The sequence below is a fragment of the Perna viridis genome, chromosome 8 (assembly GCF_037379345.1).
Source record: "Perna viridis isolate PV_CMFRI_1.1 ecotype Kerala chromosome 8, ASM3737934v1, whole genome shotgun sequence".
Classification (NCBI taxonomy): Eukaryota; Metazoa; Mollusca; class Bivalvia; order Mytilida; family Mytilidae; genus Perna; species Perna viridis.
The window spans coordinates 33,270,308-33,297,728 of record NC_142452.1 but is presented as its reverse complement, the minus strand read 5'-3'; the positions used below and the strand labels follow the sequence as shown (position 1 = coordinate 33,297,728).

General features: G+C 31.1%; 1 protein-coding gene across 16 annotated transcripts in view; it reads right to left on the bottom strand.

Moving 5' to 3' along the window:
- LOC148610302 (MAP kinase-activating death domain protein-like) overlaps window positions 1-27,421 on the bottom strand; it is a 79,355-nt gene that overhangs the window by 28,445 nt on the left and 23,489 nt on the right. For 4 of the 16 annotated variants that reach the window (XM_088542652.1, XM_088542661.1, XM_088542657.1 and 1 more), the window contains exons 7-23: window positions 24,138-24,215; window positions 23,112-23,123; window positions 22,139-22,309; window positions 21,181-21,339; window positions 16,538-16,754; window positions 15,628-15,738; window positions 14,907-15,142; window positions 13,701-13,759; window positions 12,749-12,995; window positions 12,167-12,293; window positions 8,305-8,427; window positions 7,763-7,825; window positions 6,779-6,893; window positions 5,973-6,159; window positions 5,348-5,554; window positions 3,752-3,772; window positions 3,064-3,172 (exon numbers count right to left, since the gene is read on the bottom strand). In XM_088542652.1, the coding sequence (XP_088398778.1) occupies window positions 3,064-3,172; window positions 3,752-3,772; window positions 5,348-5,554; window positions 5,973-6,159; window positions 6,779-6,893; window positions 7,763-7,825; window positions 8,305-8,427; window positions 12,167-12,293; window positions 12,749-12,995; window positions 13,701-13,759; window positions 14,907-15,142; window positions 15,628-15,738; window positions 16,538-16,754; window positions 21,181-21,339; window positions 22,139-22,309; window positions 23,112-23,123; window positions 24,138-24,215 (2,242 nt within the window). Of the gene's footprint in view, window positions 1-456; window positions 490-3,063; window positions 3,173-3,751; window positions 3,773-5,347; window positions 5,555-5,972; window positions 6,160-6,778; window positions 6,894-7,762; window positions 7,826-8,304; window positions 8,428-8,505; window positions 8,545-10,728; window positions 10,789-12,166; window positions 12,294-12,748; window positions 12,996-13,700; window positions 13,760-14,906; window positions 15,143-15,627; window positions 15,739-16,537; window positions 16,755-21,180; window positions 21,340-22,138; window positions 22,310-23,111; window positions 23,124-24,137; window positions 24,216-27,421 lie in introns of all 16 variants that reach the window. The other 12 variants (XM_088542655.1, XM_088542663.1, XM_088542668.1 and 9 more) reach the window with 10 other exon arrangements.

The following is a 27,421-nucleotide window of genomic DNA, read 5'->3' as shown; positions in this document are numbered from 1 at the left end:
TGGACAATCACATCACATGACTAAAGACATGAAACTAAAGCCATTTTGCTCTGCATGTTTCACAATATTCAACAGAAGTTTAAAACTTTACATACATATATTGCAACAAAGATGAAAGTGTATATATGCAGAAAAAAATAACCAAAATATATTGATCATGTTGGTTAATCTTTCATTTTCTCATTGTTATGACCTAAACTGATTGCACTTTTCAAGTCAACTAAAGTGAAATTGGCGAAGTAAAATTCTTATTTGTTTCATTCCTTGTATGGTAAACATGTACTTTAAAAAAAAATTAGGTGCTGCAAATACATGCAGTTTTACAAAAAAGAAAGGTGTGTGAACCAAGAAATTTAGCAAGACATGGCCTTAGTTTCAGTCAAGAGTTAGTTAAGAATGATGTACAAGTATGAATTACTAGCTGATGCTAATCTTCTTAATGAAAGCAAAACCAACCTTTATGACGAGGAGATAGAACATCTACAGAACCTGTGTAGTAAATGAAATATTTAAAAGGTGATAATAAATCTACATTCCAAGTTAACAGCAGTCTTCATGATAAACCAGAAGTTCAAAGCCTGATGATAGTAAAAATGATGGTGGGCCTGTAATATCTACATGTAAATAAACAATTTTCAAAATACAGATTTGGTCTGAGGATAAAAATTTCACCCTGAAGACTGATACTGGAATGTCTTTCTACATCAGTTTGTTCTCGTAATTCTTTTTTTCTTTATCTTTTGATCAAAATTTAGTAAAATACATCAAAATGTTAAAACACATGCAAAAACAATAAATAATGATGAGAAATTACCAAATAAGCTCAATGTAAAAATATAACTTTAAAATGCTTCTCTTTTTATAAAACAAAAAATATATAAATTCTTACAAAAAATATGAAAATAGCCACCACACGAAAAAAAGATTAGGCCAGAACAAGTTCAGCAACATATATAAGGAGAAAGCAGGACGTCTGCAAAATAAGCAGGAAAACCAAAGGCAGGGACTACATTGATCACAATACTAAAGTTTGTTGAGGAAAAATCTAAATTCAATGGTAATCATTCAGGAAAATTGGTATAAAAATTAGATTACATCTTGACAGGTAGGTACGAAAATTTATTAGTGAAAAATCCAACCCAATGTCGTTCAATATCAACAAACACTCTGATAACGAAATAGTATATTTAGAAGTCTTTGTATTGGGGTTATAAAAAGAAAAAAATAAACAACTTAAGTAGCACTCCAGCTAAGGATCATGCAAAATGTGATTCATGGGTAAAAAGCCTACATATTTTTATTTTTGATATCTTGTTTGAAATGTCATTGTAAACAGAAATTAACATGTGGTTTTTTATATAACCCGTGCTCATAGGAGGTAAAAATTATATAGAATGCACTGCAAAATTCAAAATTAAGGGAGATAACTCTGTAAATGACGCCCAAATACAATAGAATCAACTGGATTTTCAATGTTGATTATCTCTGAAGAGCAGGCAGATTTGAATGAATAATTACACATTTCATAGTATAGACCCATAAAATAATATAATTACAAAAATAAAAATATGTAGTCTTTTTTGGGGTGTATCACATTTTTCAAATTTTGCATGATTCTTACAAAGACAGCTACTTAAGAACTCATTTTAATGATTCTGTATAAATGAGATGCATGTTATCAAAACCTAACATGAGGAATACGTTTGTGTTACGTGCCAGTGAAGCATTCAGTAGGTTTACTTTTAAATAAAATGGATTTCCTGTCTTTTACTATTTTTGCTAAATTTGATGTAGAATAATTTAATCTGTTTGTTTGTTGGGGTTTAACGTCAGAGCAGAAATATTTCAGCTATATTCAGACGATGAACATGAAATTGATGATAAAATGAAAATGAAATGAAGATGAAATAAAAATGGGATGGGACACAAGGACAATGGGGTCGATAAATTTTGATCACCACTGGAAATAGGGAGAGGTGGGTAGGGTCGGGCAATTTAGCCTCCTGTGACGGAGCCCTATGGTTCCTACTCCGGGAGAATACCACAGTAGGGTTCTTTAACGTGCGAGGAACGTGGCATCTTTCCCAACACGGTGCACCACTATGGTTTGCGGTCAGGTTTTCCGTATTATAGCCTGACAACCCCAGCATGTAACACGCCAGGGGTACCCCATTCCACCACCTGGGGCACACATCCCAGTTGCTCTGTAAGCAGAGCGCCCTAGCCCCAAGCTAGGGTTCTGAGCACTATTTAGTCGCCTTTTACGACAAGCTTAGTGCTACTGCAGGCCTATTCTTTTAACTCCCGGACCTGCACAGGATTAATTTAATCTGTGGGAGCCAGCTAAAGATATTCCAAATATTGGTAATTTTATCAGTCAAACAGTTCTGGGGTCAACTGAGAATGCTTTGTTTTATCTCAACCATAAGAAGGTTTTTTTTTTTTTTAAAGTCCAAGGAGTTCTGATCAAATAACATGTGGGTCTTTATAACATTTTGTCGAGGTGTTTTGAGTACATTTTTAAGCTTAAATAGACAGTGATATTTTGTTTTGCTTTGACAAAAGTTTCTCAAATGGTCAATGTGAAGAATTTTCAAACAAATTTCTATACATTTAATAGCTAAAAATATTGCATGTTAAACTTCCCAGTTTCCAATTAGCAGTCCGATAAATCTCAGAATTTGTCAACAGCATGAAACTTTCATAATTATTAAAATAAGTGGCATTAAGTAAAGTTTACATCCAAAGAAGTTTATTACCAAGAGTGAAACCTCTCTTAACCAAACCCTGTATAAATCAGAAACCTGTGTAAATGGAATATGTTTTGAAGTCCCTTCACATCAATTTCAATATGTCTTGAACCTGCTTAAACCGAACATCTGCCTTCACAAAACAAATCTCTCAGTCCAAAGGGGTTTGGTTTAAACAGGTTACACTACCTTTGTATGACCATTTCTTCTTTGAAGAGTGCTAGCAAATACCCCATGATATTCTTTATCGATACAAGTTCTGAGATTCTCTGTACAGTTTTAAGCATATGTATGTTAGTAAAAGGTTTCATACCAACTGATGCAATGGAGTGCTCATCATGCATACTAGAATTGTCCTGTTTTTGTGGTGAGTCATCATTCTTGGAAGCTAAACTTTCACGACTTCCATACGGAGAGTTCATCTAGAATATGGGAGGAAAAGGTTAGTATAAATATCATTCCAGGTTAACTGCCATGCAATACACAGGCTAACATTAAAATTCAATATAATTCCTTGGAATTGTACCATTATGTAAAACATGAAAATAAAGTTTACATAGATGGCATTATATAAAGAAGCAATATCATTCAAAGGAAAATAAATATCTGAAAATACTCATCCACACCTTATCTTTGCAAAATTGTATATTGTACAAATCCATATCTTTCCACTGCCAACAAATATCTATTTACTTCATTTTTTAATAGTATGAAATCATGAAAATTCTTTTTGGGCAATTTTTCCTATATCATTGCTCAATTTCAAAACATGTCAGAGTTATAGTTTGCCTAGTCGACAAACAGATGGACAGACAGTGGTATACCGTACCATAATATGCCCGTAGAAAAAACAAACATTAAAAAAAAAATCAAACATGAACTTAATTTTTCAAAATCTTTGAACCTGCCTTAAATAACTGACATAATCAAAACATGCTGGACTAGTAGGTAAAAAGAGTGCATGTCAAACTTAACATGTAAAATTCAAATTCCAAACTTACATTGTTGTTAAAATTCTCTAGCTGTTAAATTTCAACAAGTCAAATTTAGTACACATGCAAAATTAATCAACTTCATATTAGGATACAGAAAATTAAACAGTGTTTAAACTGCCAAAACAAGAAGAAATTATTTTGAATTAGTAAAAAAGTAACCCATGGCTATCCCATTCAAAATTAAGTTTACAAAGGAGTATTTTTGTTCCAAGATTCTGGTAATCTATAGCCCTATTACGAAGGCTGATATTCACCACATGCATAAGAGTTTTTCAAAGGTAAAAGTTTAACCTAATCTAAGAAAGACAATCATGAGAAATACCCATAACTGTCAATGAAAACTGATCAAACTATTTTCCACAATGGAATAGCCTATCAACTTACCCATTAATAATAAAACATGTGAGAGAACAGAAATTACCTCTAACTGACCTTGAATTGATCATACCCAAGGTCAAACAACAAGGAATTTTGTCTTCACCCTCAATAAATAAGGTCAATTGTGATATCAATGTCACATACACATGCATATACCACTTTGTTTATCAACGTAGCGTAAAACCATTGAATTCATACAATACATGAACATCTACAAATGATTTTTTCAATTTAATCGGAGGACACATATCAAGTTACAATTAATTAAGGAGGTAGACCTAGAGTAAGGGACATAACTCTTGAAATCAGTAATATGTTTGTGTCATAGTCAATTTCACCACAGCCTTTCAAGCTTTCCTTTGAATCGGAATGAAATTAGTCCATGTTGTTCTGATGCTTACATGTGATTAATGTAAAATGGTGAATACAAACGTTCCTATGATTTGAAAGAGATGTGACCCTTACCCTAAGTCAACCTCCTTAAATGGTATATGTACCTATAATTGTACTTATTTTACCATTTTTTTTTTTTTTTTTTTTTTTTGCCAGATACAAGTTTGTGTTATGTTGAATGTAACCATATGCTAATGTCAATGATTTCCCAACCTTTTTTGGGGCCGAAAATGGGCCATATTTCTAAAGAGAAATATGATCAAAATTTTTTAAAATTTCGGCAGTGAAATTCTAAACTTTGACTTGTAATATTATATGAAGATAAGAACATCGACATGGAAATTTATGAGATGCACAAAATCCTCGCTTCACTCTACCATACCAAATTTGTCATCCAGAGATCACCTAAAGGACTTCAATACCGTGTAATCTGCAATGGTCTTTTATCAAAGATTTTAATAAGAAACACTTTCAAAATACTGTATAAAAATTCTTGCCCTCATAGTCCAAAGTCCCTAAAACAGTAGGAAAGTCACTGGCTAAAGCTTACCATGGGTCTACTTATCTTCGCAAATATTTTCTTTTGAAATTTGTAAAAATAAATACACTGTCAAAATAACAACAATAACAGTATATCCCTAATAGCCCCATTTACTAAGCCCTGATTGAAGTTAGATAGATATCTTAAAAATTGTTATTGTTACCAAATATTTTGATATTTCTTGTAAGACAGCATAGCATATTTTAACAGCTTTAAAACAGGGTAAAATTTTATGTTTCGTCCTGGCAACATTCAATAAAACCAGTGCTATATCTTGGTTATAAACTTACATCCGGTGTTATACTGGTATCACTTCGACTACTGGATGGTAACTTTCCAGTCGCATCTTTGATCCAATAATGTGTATGGGCAATCTCAAACAACATGAAAGCACTTGCCATGCCACCAAGTCCATGGTTTTGGTACGTATGTTCCAAACCATGTACTAAAGCCTTCATCAGTGTCAACATTCCTTTGAACACAGTTTTTGTTAAGCTCTGAAACAACAAAAAAGAATTAATCTACAAAATCTAAATGAAAAAATAAGCTATTCAATTTTTTTGTGAATAGACAAAATATAACTATTCCTGCCAAGAATAATTAGAGATTTAACTTAAGCATTGAATCGATTCCTAATACTTGATAAATCTATGTGTGTCATTTAGCACTCATTATCATATTTTGGTGATCCACTCTTCTCTTCCTGATTCATTTTTTCTATAGGTACTAACAAAATGTAGATTCAGAGTATATTCATTAATATAAGTTGTTCATTTTGGAAAAAACGCTGCACATTGTTTGTGATGATATACATCCATTAATTGTACAATGTTCTAGGAATATGTCTTCACTATGGAGAGCCCTATTAAAAATATAGTACAAATGTAAAAAAAAATAATTTCATAAAATACAAACCACATCCTCTATGTGCTGAGTTTCATCATTTAACTTTTTGTCGAGATTCTTGTTGATCCTACTAACAACAAAATTACGATAGTTTTCATCCTCCATTAACCTCCGTACACGACCTAATTTCAACCAGCTGACCCCTTGACCTTCCATCACACTTGAAACTACTTCTTTGAGGAATTGCTGATTTTCACTAGAAAATGAAAATAGGTTTATTATTTAACCCTACCTGTGCACCTGGTCCATGCTCCCAGTTTTTAGTGGAGTCCGAGTTGCTCATTTACTTTTGTTACTTTGTATGTATGATTTTAGTTACTTTTAGTTCTTTGTTGTGTATGTCTGTTTTCCATGTCTGGTCTTTGTCCCTGGATTACATTCTTTTGATTACCGCTATGACCTTGGTTCCCTTGATTGCTCTTTATTGCATTGTATTAAAACTTTAGTCAATGACAAAAACATCACATTCTTCATTGCTGTTTTTAAATGGATAAGCAAAAGTTTATTGTGTAGTACATCATCAACTTGTGAGGTTTAGTATATAGAAGAAGACAATTCATATTTGGTACTTAAAATCAATTTATAATTTCAGATAAGTAAAATTTTGCCACATTCAATTCAATTAAATATTTATTTTTTCTATTACAAGTACTACCTACGAAGAAATTTCATGAAGTAAAATCCATAATAAATTCAACTTCTAATAAATCATACAGTATTATTATTCACATTGGTCAAAGATGAAAGTAAAAATAAGTCACACTAGACAGACTGAGATTTTGTTTACAGGGTTAAAATTAAACTATATTCATTACCTGTTAGAAGCTGATCGACTATCAGATCCTGACTGTTTGTGAGATTCTTTTGTCTTTCTGGGATTAGTGGCATGTTTCACTAAGCCAGATTTCTCCACAAGAGCTTTTCTGTTCCCTAAAACAATATATATTATATAATTTTAATGCTCAAATCAATTTATTATAAAAATGAGTCAAAGACAGAAAAGGCTGGGTTGCCGTAAAGTCGTTGAACAAGAAGTAGAAGTGTGACAGATCGACCTGAAATCCCATCCCATGATATGGAACCCCATATTGAAGATGCATACCAAATATCTAGTGGCTGTGATTTAAAGTTGCTAAAAAAAAATGTTACCAAAATATTTTCCCCACCCACCCACTGTCTACCTGACAGACTGACATTCTACATTCCATAAGCCTTTTTGCCCAAGCCCAACCCTGCCAAAAATAACAGTTGTGATGTTTTCATTTTCTTTTTTAGCTTTGTTTAATTATCAAATCCATCTTAAAGTAAATTTGAACAAGTACTATCTTCAAAAAAAAAAAGATAGTCAATGCATTTAATTTTTGTTCTTTTTACTTCTAAGTTTCTACATTTCTTCCAAGAACATAACACATGGCAAGCAATTTATAAAATTTTCAATAGAATTTTTTTTTCGAACACAATTTTAAATTTTCGATACAGTTTTTTCGAATGCCACTAATTTATCAGTATTCAACCAATTGGGAAACAAAACTGTGATCAGGTGACTTGCATTTCCATGGAAGAGGGTCTTTAAGGTCAAAGGGTAAAAACCAAAGCTATACCAACTGTGTCTGAAAAAGAATAATATATTCTGTGAGCTGCATCTGGCCATCCATCTATCTTACATTCCATCTATACATAACATAGCTTTTTAAGTGCTTTTAGGTATGAAACATCCTTAAAACTACCATAAATATTAAGTGTTTTGGCAATGATAAACATAAATATCTTTCTTCAAAAAACAGGAATAGACCACAAACCTAATGGAGCAAAAGGTTTGGCTGGTTTAGTGTGATGATGATGCTGTGGGCTTCTGGTGGAACCTGGAATAAAAAAAAAACAACATATAGTTATGGAATGTCATGAGTTACTTCCCTTATTTAACACATCAACAGCAGGCTTCCAAGTACAGTGAACAACTATTTCAGAAACTTTTGTGTACAGTGTACAACTATTTGAGACTATATTTGTGTAAAGCCTATGACAATTTCAAAATGTTTCAATACCAAAAATTCCAATTTAAGTAACAGGCTAAAGCAAGGTTTGTGTTTTTTTTCTTTATCAATCATTCATCAATAAAAATATATTTCATGAAAAAAACTTTTTTTTTTTTTTCCTTGGCAAGGTAAATCACTACCAGTGTTGTTATAGAAACATTTCAATACCAACAAGCAAGACTCATTTGCAAACAAATAATAGCAAATAAGTATCAAAACCATTAAAAAAAATCAAACCAACCCTAAAATCAGTAAGTAAACAATCAAAAAAAGCAAAAGAAAACAAATTAACTGGAACCATCAACCTCGCTTTTTTTCCTTCTTCCTTTTCTTGTGTTTGAGTGGATGCATAAGCTTCAGTTTATGTAATTGGGTAACTAGAGTCTGTTTACATAATTGGGAAATCAGAAGGGGTTTGGGAGGACGAGCTGAAATAAGAGTTTTATAAATATCAACATGCAACAGGTACAGATAATTCTGTGGTTTAGAAATCCAACACACATTACCAGGATCTGATCTTTGTTCAAGGATTTCATCATCAGAGTCTAGAAAAAAACATGTTTCTTCAATAACTGAAATGCTTGAGAGAAAAAAATGTACGGCTTATATATTTAACTCATCTTCAAATTAACCAATACAAAAATGCTTTTATGCCAGAACTTTGAAACTTTGAAAAAGGGAGACATGGTTCAAGTCAAAGTTCAAAGTTCAAGACCCAAGTATTAAACATGTTAAATATAAAACAATTTTGTCCAATAGAAAACAAATATATGAAGTGTGAACAGACAGACAGACAGAAAAGATCATTGCAGTATAGCCATATTCTTGTATAACTTGGGAATCAATGTATTTTTTCACAGTACATAATGTCCAAGTACTAATGGAAAGAATAGGGAAGGATATGGGATCAATATGTGCCGAACTTTTTCGGGTTACATTGCTAGACTGATTAAATTTAGGTGAAAAAAAAAACCCAACTCGCTACAAAGTATATTTGTAATCTAAAATTTAAACAGAATTCTTGACATGCTCCTCCTTAAAAATCCTTTACGTAAAAAAATCCTCTATTTATGCAATTCAGGACCCCAACAAGTGTTGACTAAATGTTCAATTTTCATACATTTATAGAGGGAATGATTACCTATTTAAATTCATGTACATCGCAGATAAGCAAACTATATACATTAAATATCTTATGTTTCTTCCGAAAAATATTTTCTACTAATCTAAAATATAGTCCAATTATAATATGTGGTGCCAGATGCCAAATAAAGTATGAGTAATTCAAACTTCCAGAATCCATACTAATTTGCCCACAATTTGTTAAATAAGCAAGCAAAACTAATAATCACATTGTATTAATACATGATAAAAATACATGATATATTACTATACATAAAATAACAACACCTTGTTACTTGTACAACAACAACTCAATGTTTCATTTACAACACAAATGTCAGGCTTGGTTATCATAAAATATCAAATTAGGATTTTTTTCCAAGTCATTCACAAAAGAAATCAATGATAAGGCATCATGTGTAATCTGGAACCCAACCCACTGGACCTTTGTTCCCTTAAATTAAACCTCCAAAATACTGTATAGCTGGTAATTTTCACAGGGTGCTATTTTTGGCGTATTTTATCAGTCTGCCTAAAAATACCAAAATAAATTCAGCTAAATATTTACCCTGGGGATAAGTATGCAGTGCATAACTCAGCATCTGCCAAAATACTAAACTCCAAAATTTTCCATATACTTGTTTGCCTTTTTGTCTTAAAATCACCAAATTTTACACCCTCCAAAATACATGCAAGCAGCCATACAGTATTACCCCTTTGATTTTGCCATGCACAATTTTCAGATTTTCGCTAATTTTTTTTAAATCAATAAACCTACCAAAACAACCCACAGTAAAGTGTAATCCCTTTGATTATGCCCTGCAAGACTTCAAGACTTTCATCAATTTTTTTATATCACTGAAACCAACAATATAGTGTTATCCGTTTCATTTTGCCATTAACAATTTATACATTTTTACCAACATTTTTTTAGTTAATATCATTGAATACATCCCTATTATCCCTAAGCCATAAACATTTGCAAGTACAATGAAACCAGTCTACACTGAATCCTTTATGGGCTATGTAGTTTGTTTATTGGACTTTTATTTGTTTTAACAAGGTTCAAAATATATATTCAGCTGTATTGCTGTGAAGGTACTTTTTAAAACTTGTTCGGAGGTTTTCAGTTCATATATGTATACAGTGAATGATATCAAAGTTTACAGGGCTGAACTTAGTACCTTTTAAAATATAGCTATAAATGCCTCCCCTTTACATAGTTTAAAGTTGAATATTTCCGAAACAAATAAATGGAAACAAAACTATCAAAAAGAAAAGGAAGCATACTAATATGAATATGAACAGTGTTACAAAAAACTGTTTAAATCCCTCAGTATTTATCAGTTATCCTAGATGTGGACAGAGAGACCGACAGTGCTATATAGTTATTCTTCTATAAATGTAAATATAATTTTGAACTTTTTATGAAACCAAGACCTGCACATACAATATACATTTCATTAGGAGAAGAAACATTAGTAATGAGGATTATTATTCAGTCAAAGCTTTGATGAGTAGAAGCTAATGTATAAAAAACGTTCAAGTTATGACTTCAGCCAACTACTGTAGGAGTGATTCTACCACTGAAACATGAGTGCATATACCTGTAGTAGATTTCTTATTTTGTCCACTTTTCTCAAATTTTGATGATATAGATAATTTGTCTGTGAAAATAAGTCTTTTGAGATTAGATTGAAGTCGGGAAGAACCAACCTAGTGTTTAAGAAGAAAACTGTGTGCAAAGATCCTTACAAGGAATTTTCTTCATATACGATATCATTTGTGTGGGTTAAATCATGATTAAGAATGCATCTGGTAGTACTACGTTTATAAGACGATTTCATATTAGATCCAGGAAGCAGATATTCAATTTCGTTTCCTAAATAATTTCATGTACATATATACATGGTATTTGAGATCACAAACTGGTGTTTTTTTATAAAATTCAATGCTTGGTTTGTGATTTACTGATAAAAAATGTTAATAATGAAATACATTACACAGAAAACTATAGGCAATTCATAATAAGGGGGGATAAGTTTTATATCTTCTTTATAATTTAGTTGATTTATTAGGAAACCTTGCTCGTCCACTTTTTTATTGACAGAAAATCAGTGGAACAACAACAACAAAAAAAACAAAAAAAAAAAAAAAAAAATTGGTAGTATGAAAAAATTTTGCCACCCATATCATAAGATCTGCTTGATTTCTCTAATGGGTAGTTTCTTTCGATCCTTAACTTAACTGATTCTTTGACTACTAATGATTTTTTTTAAATAAGAATATAAAAAAAAAACACATTTTTAAAGAAGCAACTGTATGTTATTAAGTAGCACTCTAGCTAAGAATCATGCAAAATGTAATTCATGGGTAAAAAGCTTACATATTTTTATTTTGATATTTTCTTTGAATTGCCATAGTAAACAGAAATTAACATTCAGTTTTCCATATAACCTGTGCTCTTAGGAGATAAAAATAATATAGAATGCATTGTGGATTTCAAAATTAAGGGAGGTAAATCTGTAAATGACACTCAATCACAATAGAATCTATTGGATTTTCAATGTTGATTACCCCCTAAGAGCAGGCAGATTTGAATGAATAATTACACATTTCATAGTATAGACCCATGAAACAGCTTAAATACAAAAATAAAATTATGTAACCATTTTTTTGGGTGTATCTCATTTTTCAGATTTTACATGATTCTTACAAAGACAGCTACTTAAGCAATATGAAAACTAAATATTAAATAAATTATTTTATTCTTACTAAATTTGGTTCTAACAATGTGAAACATGCAAATTTAAAATATATAATTGTCACAAGGATAACCTGATCTAAAAATAAACAAAACTGGAATCCCATTTCACATGTTGAAGTGGCATGGTTCGAACATAATGTCATAACATTTAATGGAATCAATGAAATATTCAAAATGAAATCAATGACATGTTCTAATGAAATCAATAACATATTCTTATGGAATCTGGGGTAAAATTGATAAACAAAGTCATCATTACACCGAGAGAATATGCTTACCAAATAGTTCTGACATGGTACTACTGGCTGATTGGGCCATGTCAGTCAACTCATTACTGATTGTTGATATCAATGACGAGGGTGTGGAGCCTCGCTCAGGTGGTAACTCTCTGTCACCAGGGAAAGACTGAAATTTACAGATATATTACTTTACCAGAGGGTTACAGCATGGTATGTAGAGAAAATGATACACATAATGAAATTATACTCACATATGACCATACAGTACCTAAAATTGTATATATCAAGAACTATGAAATTTCTATAAAGATGCTATCCTTATCTCATAAAGCAAGCAACAATAATTCCACAACAGTTTAAAGCATGACCTATTGAAAAATGTAGTTATAGCAAATTTTAAAGAAAATCCCTTTACCATGAAACTACAATTAGAAGATGAAGCCAAATATTCTGTATTGATTACAGAATGAAGATAAAGTGCTTTTAAGTGTTTTTGCACTTACAACCCTCATACTTGCCACCAAAAAAAAACCTTCTAATTAAAAATAAGAAATATGATTTGACTGAATAAAGAAATTTTTGCTATATGACAAAATATTTTTATTTTCAAATAATCAATACCCTTGATCCACCACTATTTTTTCTTGTCCTTGGATCTGATTGGCTGTTACTTCGTAATCTTGGTGATTGTGGACTCATCACATTTGGCGAGTTTCTGTTTTGTCTAACTGTTGGTGATAGAGGTTTTTCATAAGCCTCAAACGCTGAGTTGATACTCCTCGTCAGAGGAGCTAAGGGAGGGGGTCTTTTAGGCATTTCTGGGGTACTATTGTTAGACCCTACACTGTCGGAATGTGTGAAATTGGAACTGAAAAAAAAGGAAAATGATAATTCAATATTCATATGTATTAATAAATACAGCAAATTTACTTCAGAAACTAGTTTAAAGAGCAAGTTTAGTTATAAAAGGCTATTCAACCAACAGACAATTTTTTGAGATGATATACCAATACTGAATTTTCATCCGACAGACTTTTGATTAGCTGAAAGACCAAAAATGGGAGAGATTTTGTTTCATTGAAACTAACTTGACATTTCTCTATTTAGAAATTGCTTAGGAGTTAAGTGTAAGTGTTTGTAAGAATCAGGCAAAATTGCAAAAATCAGAAACATGCACGTCAAAACCCCACCTATTCGACAATGTAATATCACTCAAGGGTACTATTCCTCTCTGAAAAGACCATTATTTGATCTCTGCATCACTGGCTTTGCGCAGAAATTTTTTCAATAAAATCTTAGAAAAATGAGGTTTTTGACAGAGTGATCTGCCCTTGAAATGGTCATTTTCAATGCATTTCAACAAAATTGTAACTCAATGGTCCAGCATGATATGTCTGTTTTCCTTGGTCCTGACGATGCAAATAGTCAAATTACATTATCAAAATAATGGGTTTTACATACCATGTTTCACCAACTGCCTGATTCTTACAGTTACTGACACATAAGGATTTTTCAATGGCATCATAATATTACCTAACAACAAAAAAATATGTTGTTGCAATAAAAGACTTACCTGTTCAAAGACCTACTTGTGGCCGACACATTTCCTGAGTCAAAGGTGAACTCTGCTTTCTTCAAAATAAAATATTATCAGACATGTAATTCATATCACAAACAAAATCGAAGAAAAATCATTATAACATTATCAAAACTTTCATATTCTATGCAAATCAATATAATGATACGAAAATAATAATATATGTAATAAACAGTGGCTTTACCAATATCCAAAAAATACAATATGATGATGCACAGGTGTAAGGTGTATTGTTTTGTTTGTTTGTTGGGGTTTAACGTCGGAGCTATTTCAGCTATATTCAGATGATGAACATGAACTTGATGATAGAAATGTGTAAGGTGTAAGAAAAGTGCAAAACAGTGAACTGCTTAATATATCACATTTATTACAATGCATCTTTTGGAAATAAATTTGTTATAAATTTTCAAATGATAGCGTTCCCAGCAGCTTTTGATATGTACAGGGTAATCCAGGTGTAAAAAGTCACTAGAGCACATTATTGGCAAATCTGATGGCACATTATTGCAAGCATTAACATCTATTTAAGGAAAATTAACAGAAAAGAGCAGGATTTTTATAAAACCAATCAAAAAGTGCCAAAAACAGTTGATAAGAAACACTATATAATTGTTGTTAGTTTCTTTGGAATATGATTTTTTTAACATCATTTTCTTACTATGTCAGTATTCCGCAGATATTTTGAAATCAACCTAAGATCATTTTTGTTAAAGTAGTAAACTACATGTATTAAGTACCATTCTGTGTAAGAATCACGCAATGGGTGGCACTTTATAATTCTCGATTTGGTCTATTTTGCCTCAAATATATTCAATACATCTAAATAACAACTGAAAAGCTATTTAAATTTATCCTCAAGCACCTGTGACGATGTTATTTTTTGACTGATTATATATGGAAAAAATGCTGGAACATTTTCCCGCCATTTTTCCATAGTGCATTTCAACTAAATTTGACCTGTCAATATCTTAAAAGGCAAAATTTACAAACACTTTGACAGTTATTTCAGGAGGTTATCAAGTATAAATACTTGGTTAATTCAATAAAATCTGTGTGTTTTTTTTCCTTCATGTGCCACACATTTTGCCCAATTCTTAGACAGGGAAGTACTTCATAGTTCTACTTCTCTTTTATCATGTTTATAGTAGAACTTCTTGTCTTATAAAACAGGAAATAACTTACTCGATCAGTTTTATTTGGTGTACTTTTCTCTGAGCTTTGATCTTGAATTTCCTGGCCACCAAACGTAGGACTTCCAGAACGTGATTCTGACTCAGAACTGCTGACATCACTCTCAGGCAGCGAAGTGGCTGAGTCACTGGTCTGTACAGGTGTTTCTGGTAACTGTAGTTTGTCAGGGGGTGAGTAGTACTTTTTCTCATCTACAGACAGGGTTTGTTTCTCAGGTGGTAATACCACTATAGTAGAAAAAAATTAATCACATTAAAGTACGGCAAAGGGGAAACAACTGTATTCACTGAACTTAAAAAATCCATAAAATCAGTCCAGGAATAGTTATAAAGAGCATGCAAAAACTGTTTCTAAATAGTCTAGCTATTAAAGATAATCACTAATCATCTAAAAAATAGAACTAGATATTGTGAAATGAATGAACGGCATTATCTCTATTCTATTTAGGTCATTTTTATTTGGAAATCTAAAACGGCAATAAATTTAGTTATTAAGCACCCTTAGAAAGGATAAGGAAGGGCATGAGAACCAAAAAATCAATTTTGTGAGACTTTAGCCCTCCAATTAACTTGTGTTCATGTTAACAATACCACGTGCTTATATGTCTTTGAGGTATCTCTACTCACTATACACCACTGAGAAAGGAATTAAAAAAGACAGTAAGGTTAAGTTCATTAAAATGTATTCATATCTGATATAACAGGACACATACTAGGTGTATCCCCATCTATTTCACTATTCACCATATCGGTAACAAAATCGCTGAGTGAAGAATATGATGAGCTGGTACTGTCCGCACCATCACTATCACTACCACTCTCATCTGGAAAAGAAACAAATGCATAATTAAAACTACCAATTTCCAAGTATCAATACTCTCAAAATTTCAGGGTATTTGGATGTTCATGGGAACCCTTTCTTTTATTTAAATCAGACGTGATCATTCCACTATTCAGTATACCCGTATGAAGCTTTGTATAAAATGTCATCAGCCAGTGATATCCAGAAACTGAGAACCTTTTAATGAAAAATGTTGTCAAGGAATGACAGATTGAGGGACACAGGTAAACCAAGCGGGAGTATAAAACATGTAATTTTCAATAAAACTTCACCATAAAAATTTGTTACATTTTGTAGTCAGACAGAAAATATTCAGCACATGTTTAAGACTATTTTTCCTTCAGTTAAAACAATATTAAATTTAAATTATACAGTATGTAACATAACTAACTTCATGGAGCAGAGTTGGTCCTTCCTAAATAAAATAAAAATCACCTGATGAACCTCCTTTGGTATTTAATTAGACGATTGACAAAGAGATTTAATCTTTCTTTCTATCAAACTTACATTAAAATAGCTATAAAATGATAAAATTTAAATGCCATTGTTTATGGTCAAGTTAAAAACATTTCATCAGGTAATGGCAATTCAATCAAGGGAAGAGGAACTCTATTTCCTGAAGTTAACTATGTTATTCGCTGTAAAAATTGTATTTTCAATAAAACCCAATCTAATTAAAAGTAGACCTTGAGTGCTTCCCCTTTTTTCTATATCACATGAAGACATCGAAAAAAGGGAGAGCAATTAAGATCTTATTTTAATTTGTTTGAATTAAACCATACCAGTAGGGTATTCATCACTGAGAGTCTCTGTCGTCGTTGTTAGAGCAACACCGAGCGTTGATGCATCATCATACACTTTGAACTCTATTGCTTGTAGTTGATGGGCATACCATTTTGGTTTGTCTCCAATCAATAGTGGATCAAACACTGAGGTCTGGACACGTAGAAATACCACATTTCTTGGACACAGAGACCACTCCGCAAAATATTCAACAGCCTAAAATAAACATGAAATTGATAAGTTTTTCCATAGAGAAAGTCAATGGCCATATTTCAACAAGATTTACTTACCGTATATCCCTATGTATACATAGCCAATATTATTCAAAACTCTCTTGATTATACCAGATTTTTGAAAACTTCTGAAGTTGGATGCATCTATACCTGATACAATTTTTCACAATATGACAGATAAGTGCAAATGTCTTTTACAGACACAAGTGCACAAAAGAGCCATGACATTGTGAGGATGCCAATGGCCATAACCCATCTTTTTACTCAGGAAAGTAGTGGCCATATTCATTTCCCTAATTATCTCAGATTTTGGCAGAAAGTCTATTATTTATCATCATTCCTGATAAATAATTATGATTTCAGCAATTTTGTTTAAATACTGCCTTTATATACCTCTATATTAATTTTAAAGAGACAGAAGTTGTTAAGATTAATACATGAACTAACAAACTAAGCTACTGCGCTTTAGCTCTAAATCAACAGCAAGAAGTATATATATCTACACTACAGGTTACAAATGGAATATCAACATTTAACAGGATATAATTTAGAATTGATTTTTCAACAGAGTTTATTTCACAATAATTTAAGTGATATTTAAAGAGACAGATTAACAATGTTACCATTGTATACCATAGCAGAACTCAATCATAACTTAGTTTATGAAACCTGCAGGCAAAACAAAAACTGTCCTTGAACTTATATTTAATAATCCTGCAAGAATTCTATGTAAACAGACAAAATGCATTGAAAATCTATATTTACAAGCAATATACAGTCAGTTATTAAATATAACTTTTTATTGTGATGTCACAAACATTACATTGTTTTTGAAGTTGGCAGGATGTGTGTTTTGTTTTTGTTTTTTGTTTTTTGCTTTAAGCATTATTTTCTTTTATACATTTTTGCACTATAAAAACAATAACAGTGCACTGACTTTAAAAAAAAAGCAACCTGATATACAAATTTGGCTTATACCAGTTTTAATTTGTGGTTAAAGCCTTGTCCGTAAATCAGTTCTATACCAAAGCAGTACATTATTTTGTCCATATAGTCATAACCCATATGAATTTTCTATAAGAAAGTATAACATTATTTCTTCATATATCTTTGAGTTTAATTTTCCACTAAGGAATTACATATGCCATTACTGGATTCTTTATAATATGAATAAGGGCTATAAAACAGCCATAGATCAATAGATGTGTCTGCCATGGGTGCAATTGTGTTTCTAATTAGGTAGATCACAAACCCAGTACTTTATCAATAAATTGATCAAGTCATCAGAAATGCATTAAGTAAACTGTTAACATCACAACTGGTCTAGCCTTTAAAGAAATCTATAAATCCCTCAGACTAATTAAAGTGGCCTTGGTGATGAATGGGTACATAATAAAGATTATATACTGTAATAGATCGTAAATATCATATTTTAGATATAATATACTGTATACATCAGGTATATAACTACATGTATTTCAGATATTATTGCAATTTTCTAAAATCCATTTGACAATTCATTTTTTAATCTTTAAAAAAAAATCCTGCATAAGTAATGTTAAAAGTTCTATTATGTAAATTGTCATATGAACAAAGGATTTTCATTCCATAAATAGCTGAATACAAGATACTACAGCATAAGTAACATGCATGGTTAAGGAAATAGACCTAGGGTAAGGGACATTACTCATGAAATCAGTGATATGTTTTTATCATATTCAATTTCACCAAAGCCTCTCAAGCATTCATTTGAAACAGAATGAAATCAGTCCAAGTTAATTAGATGCTTACATAAGATTGATGTAAAATGCTGAATACAAAAGTTCCAATGAATTGTAAGAGTTGTGTCCCTTACCCTAGGTCTACCTTTTTCAGGCAAATGTTAATCTTCATGATTTCAAAACTATTACATTTGACCCAATAATTTTGAAATTTACAGTTTTCAGTATACAGTATTTCCAAATTCATACATTAAAATTTGTTGTTACACAAACAGATCTTTAAAGTTTATCAAAAGGATTGTCTGGAATGTCCTAGATAACTAGGTATCAGTGGTTATCCTAAGTGCAATTTAAGTGCAAGTTTTCGTCAGAATCAGGCAAATGGGGAAAAATCAGAAACATTCATGTCAAAAACACACAGATCTAACAATACAGTTTCAATGAACAGTGTTTTCTAAATCTGAAATGACCATCATTTGATCTCTGCATCACTGGATTTGCTCAGAATTTTTCCTTCGAAAAATGAGGATTTTGACAGAGTTTGTTCATTTTCAGAGTATATAAATGAATACAAAAGTGATAAAAAATCTTGTCTTTTTTTCTTGATTCTGATGGTGCAAACAGTCAAATTAAACTTCCAAAGTGGTGGTTTTTTTCATACATGTACCATGTTTCACCAACTGCCTGATTATTACAGAGACTGACATTTAACAGTTCTTTTTCAAAGTACTTTTAATATTTTTAATCTCAAGCAGCGCTTCTATGTATCTGTTGGCAAATTTGTAAAAATTTCTGAGTATTTTCGTCTATTTGAGTCGGAAAAGAAACCTTCTAGCAAGAATCTTTCTAATCTTAAATATATTAAACCCCAATGGCATACCTCTTAGACAGGAAAAATTGCAACATATGTTTTTCGTATGTTAAAATTAATTTATAATAAGTTTTTCATCTGTTTAGGACCACCACAAAAAAATGTGTTTTTGAATAACAAATGAATTCATGAAAAGCAATAAAATATACAAAAATCATATACATACACTACAATAGGATTTTATATATGAAAAGAGAGTGGATTTCATATGATTTTTGAAAATATGATTACTAATAGGAAAATTAATTGGAAAGAGCGAATAACCAAAATATTATCACGAGTGCCGAAGAACGTCTAGATTTAACAAGCGAGCGGAACATGTTCTGCGCACGAGATAAATCCTAAAGCAATATTGGCACAAGTGATCATATTTTGGTTATTCACGATAATCAGTTGATTATCTTATTTATTGTACAGATTTTCTTTATAATTTATCGATATTTTCTACAAAAAATGTTTAATTCTGTGATTGGCGGATTGATATCAAAATTGGTTTTAAACTGGTTTTACTGTTCATAATCAAAGCAATGCTTATGAAACTTCCCTGAAAAACCTCAATTGATTAAGCCTGTAGTAATATCATTCATGATCAATAAATGATTATAATTAAACAAAAACAAAATCTTTTGACTCTTTTTCAGAGTTCACCAAGATAAAAGCAAAACAGCTATCATATGTGACCTTTCATAAATGTATATGATTACTTATTGATACTTTATTGACAAAATAAAAATTAACACAACTGGTGAGGGATATTTTCTATCACAGATGGCTGACAATAACTGAACAGAAAAAGACAAACAAGTAATATTCAGTTTTAAGCTTTTATATTATTTTTGAAATATATTTTACTGTTTTTCATTATTTCATGGAAGAAACTTTATGGCATTATCTATTACTTCATTTTTGACTGAAATGAGTTTTTTTTTACCATACTTTTAACTTTCTTAAATTTGAACATATATAGCATGACTTCTAACCATCAAATGAAAAAAAGTTCAAATTAGAACAGATGTTGCTATTTGAAAGAAAACCTTGTAAGACACTTGATTTTAATTTTTTTTTTTTTTTTTTTTTTTTTTTTTTGTGTGTATTTTGTTTCAAACTGAAGATCAATCATGAGGGGAAATAACCTTCTTTCTTTGTTTTAAATGTGACACATTCTGATTGAAATGTATCCTTTATAAACAAGGAAAGTTAACCTTTGGAACAGTTCATGTGGGAAATTTATACATAAAAGCAAATTTTTTATGTAAAAAAAAAAAAATATTCTCCCACAAATTTTCGTTTCTCAATCATGTTTCTATGTGTGAGATTTCCTAAATTTTTCATTGATTTTGTGGAAGTTTCTCCCCCTTCCCCTGTAAGTAGTAGAGTTAATGTTAGATTAAAAACCAGAGTTTCTAATCAAGTTCAAAATATATTGACCAAATGTAAATTTAGCACCTGCCTTGAATGACAATCTCACAAAAATGTATATCAAAAAAGAATTAAGTTTTAGAAACATTTCAAAAGATTTGTTTTGTTGATTAAATCCTACCAACCAAAAACTATTAGTACTACAGATAGCTGTTATAACAGACCAGATTTTATATAGCCAACAAATCAAAAATTGGTAAAACATTGAAAGGAAATATAAAGTTAAAAAAAATAAATAAAGGTGAACTTGATATGAGAAAAGAGTGATAGTGTAATCAAGTTTGTTTTACATGTGAAAAGAATCAGTAATTCTTTCTTTAAAGGGAATGTGCTTTGCCAGACTTTTACAGTGACTTGTTTTCGAAGTGTGTAAAGAAATTTCTGGTGTATGACACTACCTGAGTCCTGGCCATCCTTGCTATAAAATGACTTCTTTGTGGTCTGGATTTAAGAAAGCTGTACATCTGGAAAGCTACTACTGGCCTTGGATAAAGCCTTAGAGTTCTTGTGTGCTCAGAAAAATTCCCAAGTGTGTTTGGTGAGTTAAAAAATCGTACCTGAAAATATATTCAAACTAATAAAAAAAGTGTGTAAAGGAGGTAGACCTAGGGTAAGGGAAATAACTCTAGAAATAAGTGATATGCTTGTATCATATTCAATTTCACCAAATACTATCAAGCTTTCATTTGAAACAGAATGAATCAAGTTACTTTGATGCTTACATGACACTGATATAAAATGCTGAATACTAACATTTTAATGATTTGTAAGAGTCCCTTACCCTAGGTTTACCTCCTTAATACTCATTAACAGATGTCATCATGTAGTGAAACTTAAAATCAGTCAGAAGTTCAAATTAGCAGCGGTCAGAGGCCCACAATTTCTAAACAAGGACATTTGAATTCCACTTTTCCCAAACACTGGATCATCCATCTCTAAAGCTTTCATTTCAGGGAACTTTGATTTAAAATTCAAAAAAGTCTTGGACCTATCACTATCGAAAGCTAATTTGAACCCCTGATCAGTTTATCTAAATTATTTATACAAGATAACATATATTAACATAATACTGTAAACGTACAATGTAGTCCAGAAAAAAGGGGTGTGGTTTAAAATTGTGTATTGATCAGGTGACAGAAAAATTTTGTATCCAAGGGCAAGGTATAATAAAAGATCGGTATCCTTTGTAATGTAAAAATGGTCATATTAAATCATATGTATATGTTTTAGTTACTCAATCCCAAGATAAAATTTTAGCATTTGTTGGTATTTTTATTACAGAGGAATATTTATTTTCTAATCCAAGTGTTTGTTGTTTCAGCATCTATTTTACCAGTAAGAGACTGTCAAGCTTACCATAGCCACTCTAGTGGCCACATCAACAGAGTCAACATCATTGCCATATATGAGAGGGTTGAATCCTGTTTGTGATGAGAAACTCTCTCTTCGTTTCCATGTCTCTGGATTCTGAGCAACTGAATCAAGGTTTTTGATTGGTTGTGGGGTCATACTCATACTGGCCAATGCCTAAAAAAAAATTACCAATAGACAATATCATACATGAATGTATTAACTCAATTCCTGTTCTGGAAAGTAAAAAAAATATAACCTTCCAAAAGCACAGAAATATTTAATACAAGCCATTACTCTAATTGGAACATGCATTGTGTAAAATATAATTTAAAGATTAGCCTACATTCCCATCTTCAATTGAGAAAAAAGTTAAACTGTACTATAATGCAGTTATAATGTAATATAAAACAGCTGCACATGAATAAGCCTTGAAAATAGCTTTCTGAACTCGACAAACCTATTTTAGCATTTTCTAAGCATAGGACTTCTAGCCCAATCTACAATGTATGTATATATTTATACACCTATAATCTACTGTTTTAAATGGAAAACTCTGTATACTGAGTGTTATTAGCTTTTAGTAGTACATGTATATGTGCATGTAGACTTATAAAATGATCATTATAAGAATGGAATTAGTAGACTTTAGTAGTATGTACATGTATGTATGTAAATTATGGTATTTATAAGAATGTAGAATATTTTCCTGCATATAAACTACTATTGCAAACGGTTAGATTCAAATCTTGTTATTAAAAGCTGTTATACTTAATAGGCAAGCTATATGATAATATTAATAATTAGGTTCTAATTTCTCTGGAAACTACATGTAATTTCAAACTAATATCGTGCATATCCTCTACTCAAAAGTTCCCAATGAAAACCCAAGCACAATATAGAGCAGAAAGATATACTCCAGAAATTTAAAAAAAAATCTTGTTAATACATTTTGATGTCTCTGAATGCCTATACTTACTCCAAACTCTAACTGTTAAAATTGAAAGAAAATATTATCTTACCTATCAAATATAATTATAATATGAACTTGTACCTCATCCATCCTTGTTTATGAAAAATAAAATATGTTTAAACTAAACCTATCAAATGTGTATATAAAAAAATAAAAACAGCATTTCTGGGTTGTAAATGAGTAGGAGAGAATGAGATATAATAAAAGTTTTTGAAAAAAAATGTTTTTTCTTTGTTTCCTGTCATATTTTTTATGAGAAAAATCAATTTACACTTAGCAAGTATGTCAATTACATATATGTTCTGAAGAGAATTTACCCCACATGTCCCCATGTTGGATATTCAAGTTGATTTGTTTGTAAGAGAAAAACATGTAGAAGATAAAAAAAGAAATAAGAGTGTTTTTAAGGCTTTAGACGTTTATCTTTTAACTAAATTCTGTTACTCAGAATGGTAGAACTTTTCAAACTCCAGAATGTGATTTCTTTGAGTTTTAGTTAATCCAAAGTAAATATCATTGTTGCGGAACAAAACGTACACTTGACCTATAACTTATCATGTTGAACTTACATACCAAAAATCATGTCAATATCTGCAAGTGTTTAGAAAAAAAGTCTGGAAAACTGTTATTTTTGTGAATTTTGCTCAGTTCAAGGCCCGTAATTTCAGCAAAAATCATTGGAGTGAAACGATAGTTACACTTGATCTGTAACGTATCATGGTAAACCTATAAACCAAAAATCATGTCAATATCTGCAAGCATTTAGAAAAAAAGTCCGGAAAACTGTTATTTCTGTGAATTTTACTAAGTTCAAGGCCTGTAATTTCAGTAAAAATCATCAGAATGGAACAAAACGTAAACTTGACCTGTAACTTATCATGGTGAACTTAAATACTGAAAATCATATAAATATCTGCAAGCGTTTAAAAAAAAAAGTCCAGAAAACTGATGATGGACTCACTGACAGATGGAGGGACTTGATGTACAATTTTCACACATGTACATGTATAATATAAAGACTGTCACCAATACCTGTTTGAGATGATTTTTCAGTTGAGATCCTTCTGGTTCTGGAAAGGGAGGCAACTCTTCATTTCTACCAATTGTCATCTGTAACAAAAACAATTTTTTAAGTTAATAATTTAAATTTTCTATGTATGCTTAAGGACTATTATCAATGAGAAGAAGATGTACTATTTAACCTAAATGAAATAAAATTCCGTCCACTAATAGGTTCTTACATGAGTCCCTATATCAAGTGTTAAAAACTCAAAGAAATTTTTATTAATGGAATGCAGAGGGAAAAGTAGCAAGACAATGCAGTTCTCTCACAAAGGGACGAAAGAAAACAATAAGGATGAGTGTTAATGCAGATGTACCTATTTCTTTCACAAAATGCTTAATTTAATACAGAGTTGATTTTTACGAGGTCAACAAAGAAAGCGGTAATTGGTAAAATCAGAAGTAAATATACAGAAAAAAAAAAGAATCGGAAAGCGAAAATTGGCAAAATCAGAAGAATAAATACAGAAAAAAAAAGAATCAAAAAGCGGAAATTGTCAAAATCAGAAGTAAATACACAGAAAAAAAAAGGAATCGTAACAGCAAAATCTGGCTTTGGAATAGAGGAATTCTGCTAAAAGCAGACAAAATCATCCCTGTTTATAAGCCATCTACCTAAAGTCAGGGAGAACACAGCCATAATTTTAAACAAACAGTTACAGTGATGTAAGTTTACCAAACCAAACCTCTGCTGGGATGAGGTAAATATAAAAATATTTTCATAAAATATCCCTATGATATACTGGTTCATGTAATAAGACTGTCAATGTCTTTGAAATAGAAATGACAGATGATGTCATTGGTTCACATGAATCAATCTGCCATGGGTCATCACAAAAAAAAAAAAAAAAAAAAAAAAAAAAAAAACAGTTCAGAAAGAAATTTGTTGTCTCTTTTAATCAAATTCATCATACTAAAAAGTTTCATCTGAGTACCATATGTTGGATTTTTTTTTAAAAACATCTTTTATCTTGCTTAAAAAAAATCCCAAGAAATCAAACATAAGTGAGAAATTTAGCAGGTTTAACAATTTTGCATGAATGTTTGATGAGGGTTAAAAATAAATCAACAAAGTCATTATAATAAGCACACAAGCTGTCACCAATAGTGTTACACACTTTTGTAAACAGTACTATCAACGATTGACTGTTAACAGCAGATGGACAAGACACAAACATTTGTAATGAAGGAATTTATCCTGGTGGAATTTTTACATTATATGTTTAGTCACACCTCAATAATGGTCAATGTGTGTTTGGTTCGACACATAGGAATAAAGCATCGTAAGATAAGATATTTTCTCCATGATGCCAAACTGTCACTCCCACAAGACTTAATTCTATTTCTATTGTGTTCCCAATACAAACACAACCGTATGTGGCATTTGAAGAGGGAGTGTAAAAGTTTTTTATCTAATTTACAGTGGCATTATTAAAATATTGAATGACTTGCAGCACTTCCTGTAAGTGTTAAGAAATTTACCGCATATTCCACTTAAAAATATTTATATAGGACATTGTGAAAAAAATCACGAACAGAAGCACTTTGTTACCAACTTCTATGAATGCATATCAAATTGAATCAAGAAAATAATTTCTGCTAAGAATTCCCCAGCTGATATGTCTACAGGCCAAATAAAAAACTGTTCTATAGGTTTTACAAAAAAACCTAACAATGGAACAGGAAGTTGATATCAGACAACAACCAAAATTGCTTATATATATAGTATGCCCACTCTATATAAAGTCACACTCATTGGTTTAGGCATTGATTTTGAAACCATTAGTCACTTTAGCTAAATTTAATGAAAATCATACGAAAAGTGACAATTTAGTATCTTTTTGGTCGAATTTGATTTGTCAATGACTAAAGTGATCAGCTCAAGATAAATCACTGCACACTTAACATTTGGAATGACAATCCCTCCAGTGTCAGCCAATATTTTGGACAATTAAGGAACTACTTTTATAGAATGAATGATGCTGAATGGTTACAGACTTATAAATAAACAGAATCAAAAGATGTACATTTATAAAAACTAAATACAACATCACCAGCAAGATTCAAGAACATTAAGAAGTAAAATATGTAATTGTTTGTATGATAATCTAAGACAAAATCAATGTACATTCAAGGACTACTTCAGGAAAACAGGAAGAAATTATTTCTCTTCCAGAGAGACATTACAGGTCAGGGAGAATGACTTCTCCACTTGAAAGACAATGTGGAGAAGCCTGGATGGGTCAGGGAGATACTCAATGCAGTATCAGTACCTTTGAACTTGTTGAAAGTAATAAAATAGTCATATGACATAATAAATTGTATGGTCCAATATTCACTGGCTTATAGCATCCAGAAAAGTACTGACAACTATCACTTTCTTGGCTGGTTTGATAAACTGTACCACAATTTTGTATCCTTGAACTTTAAAACATCAAAACCTGATATAGCTAAACTGATGTTTTAATAAGAAATGGGAACAGCTATACCTATTCCATTAATGATTTATATACAGAACCATTTAAGGATTTTTACAGTATAATCCTAGGAACCATTTTAAGGCTTACAATCAACTACACAATGATTTTTTTGTTCAAGAAAGGATTGGCACCTTCACAAATCATGCCAAACTATGACATCTACATAGGACCGAAAACAACTTAAAGAATTGTCTAATACGAGGTGAACAACATGTGATCACCTTCAACACTTTACAATATCAAAAATTTAACAATTGTATGTTTGTCAAATCTGATTTTAACAAAATAAAGCATTGTTCCCACAATACACCTATATTGTCATTTTACATACTCTGCTGTGTCATGATAGAGCACACCTTAGTTATCAGATGTCAACAATCACGTGCATAATACAATAACTGTGACACATGAACAAAAAGGTGCAAATGACGTAAACTATTTCACTGAGATCATTAATGCATGTCAACCTTCTTTCCACTGTGATAATTGGATTATACTCTTAAGCTGTTGTTTTGTTACGTAAAAAATAACGTTTTATGAATGGTGTTTTGTGACTCACATCTCATGAAATATCAAATCAAGTATTGATAAAAAAGACATTTGCCTTTTTTTCACGAGTAAACTTGGTAACAGGAAATATGACTCAAAGCTTAAGGTCACTTGTTTTGTTTCCCAGTTTTCTATTGTTAGTTTTCTTCTTGCTTCTTCCATTTCTTTCATTACATCATGTGTAAAGAGCAAGAAATTTCATTTTCGTGATGAACTTTGCATAAA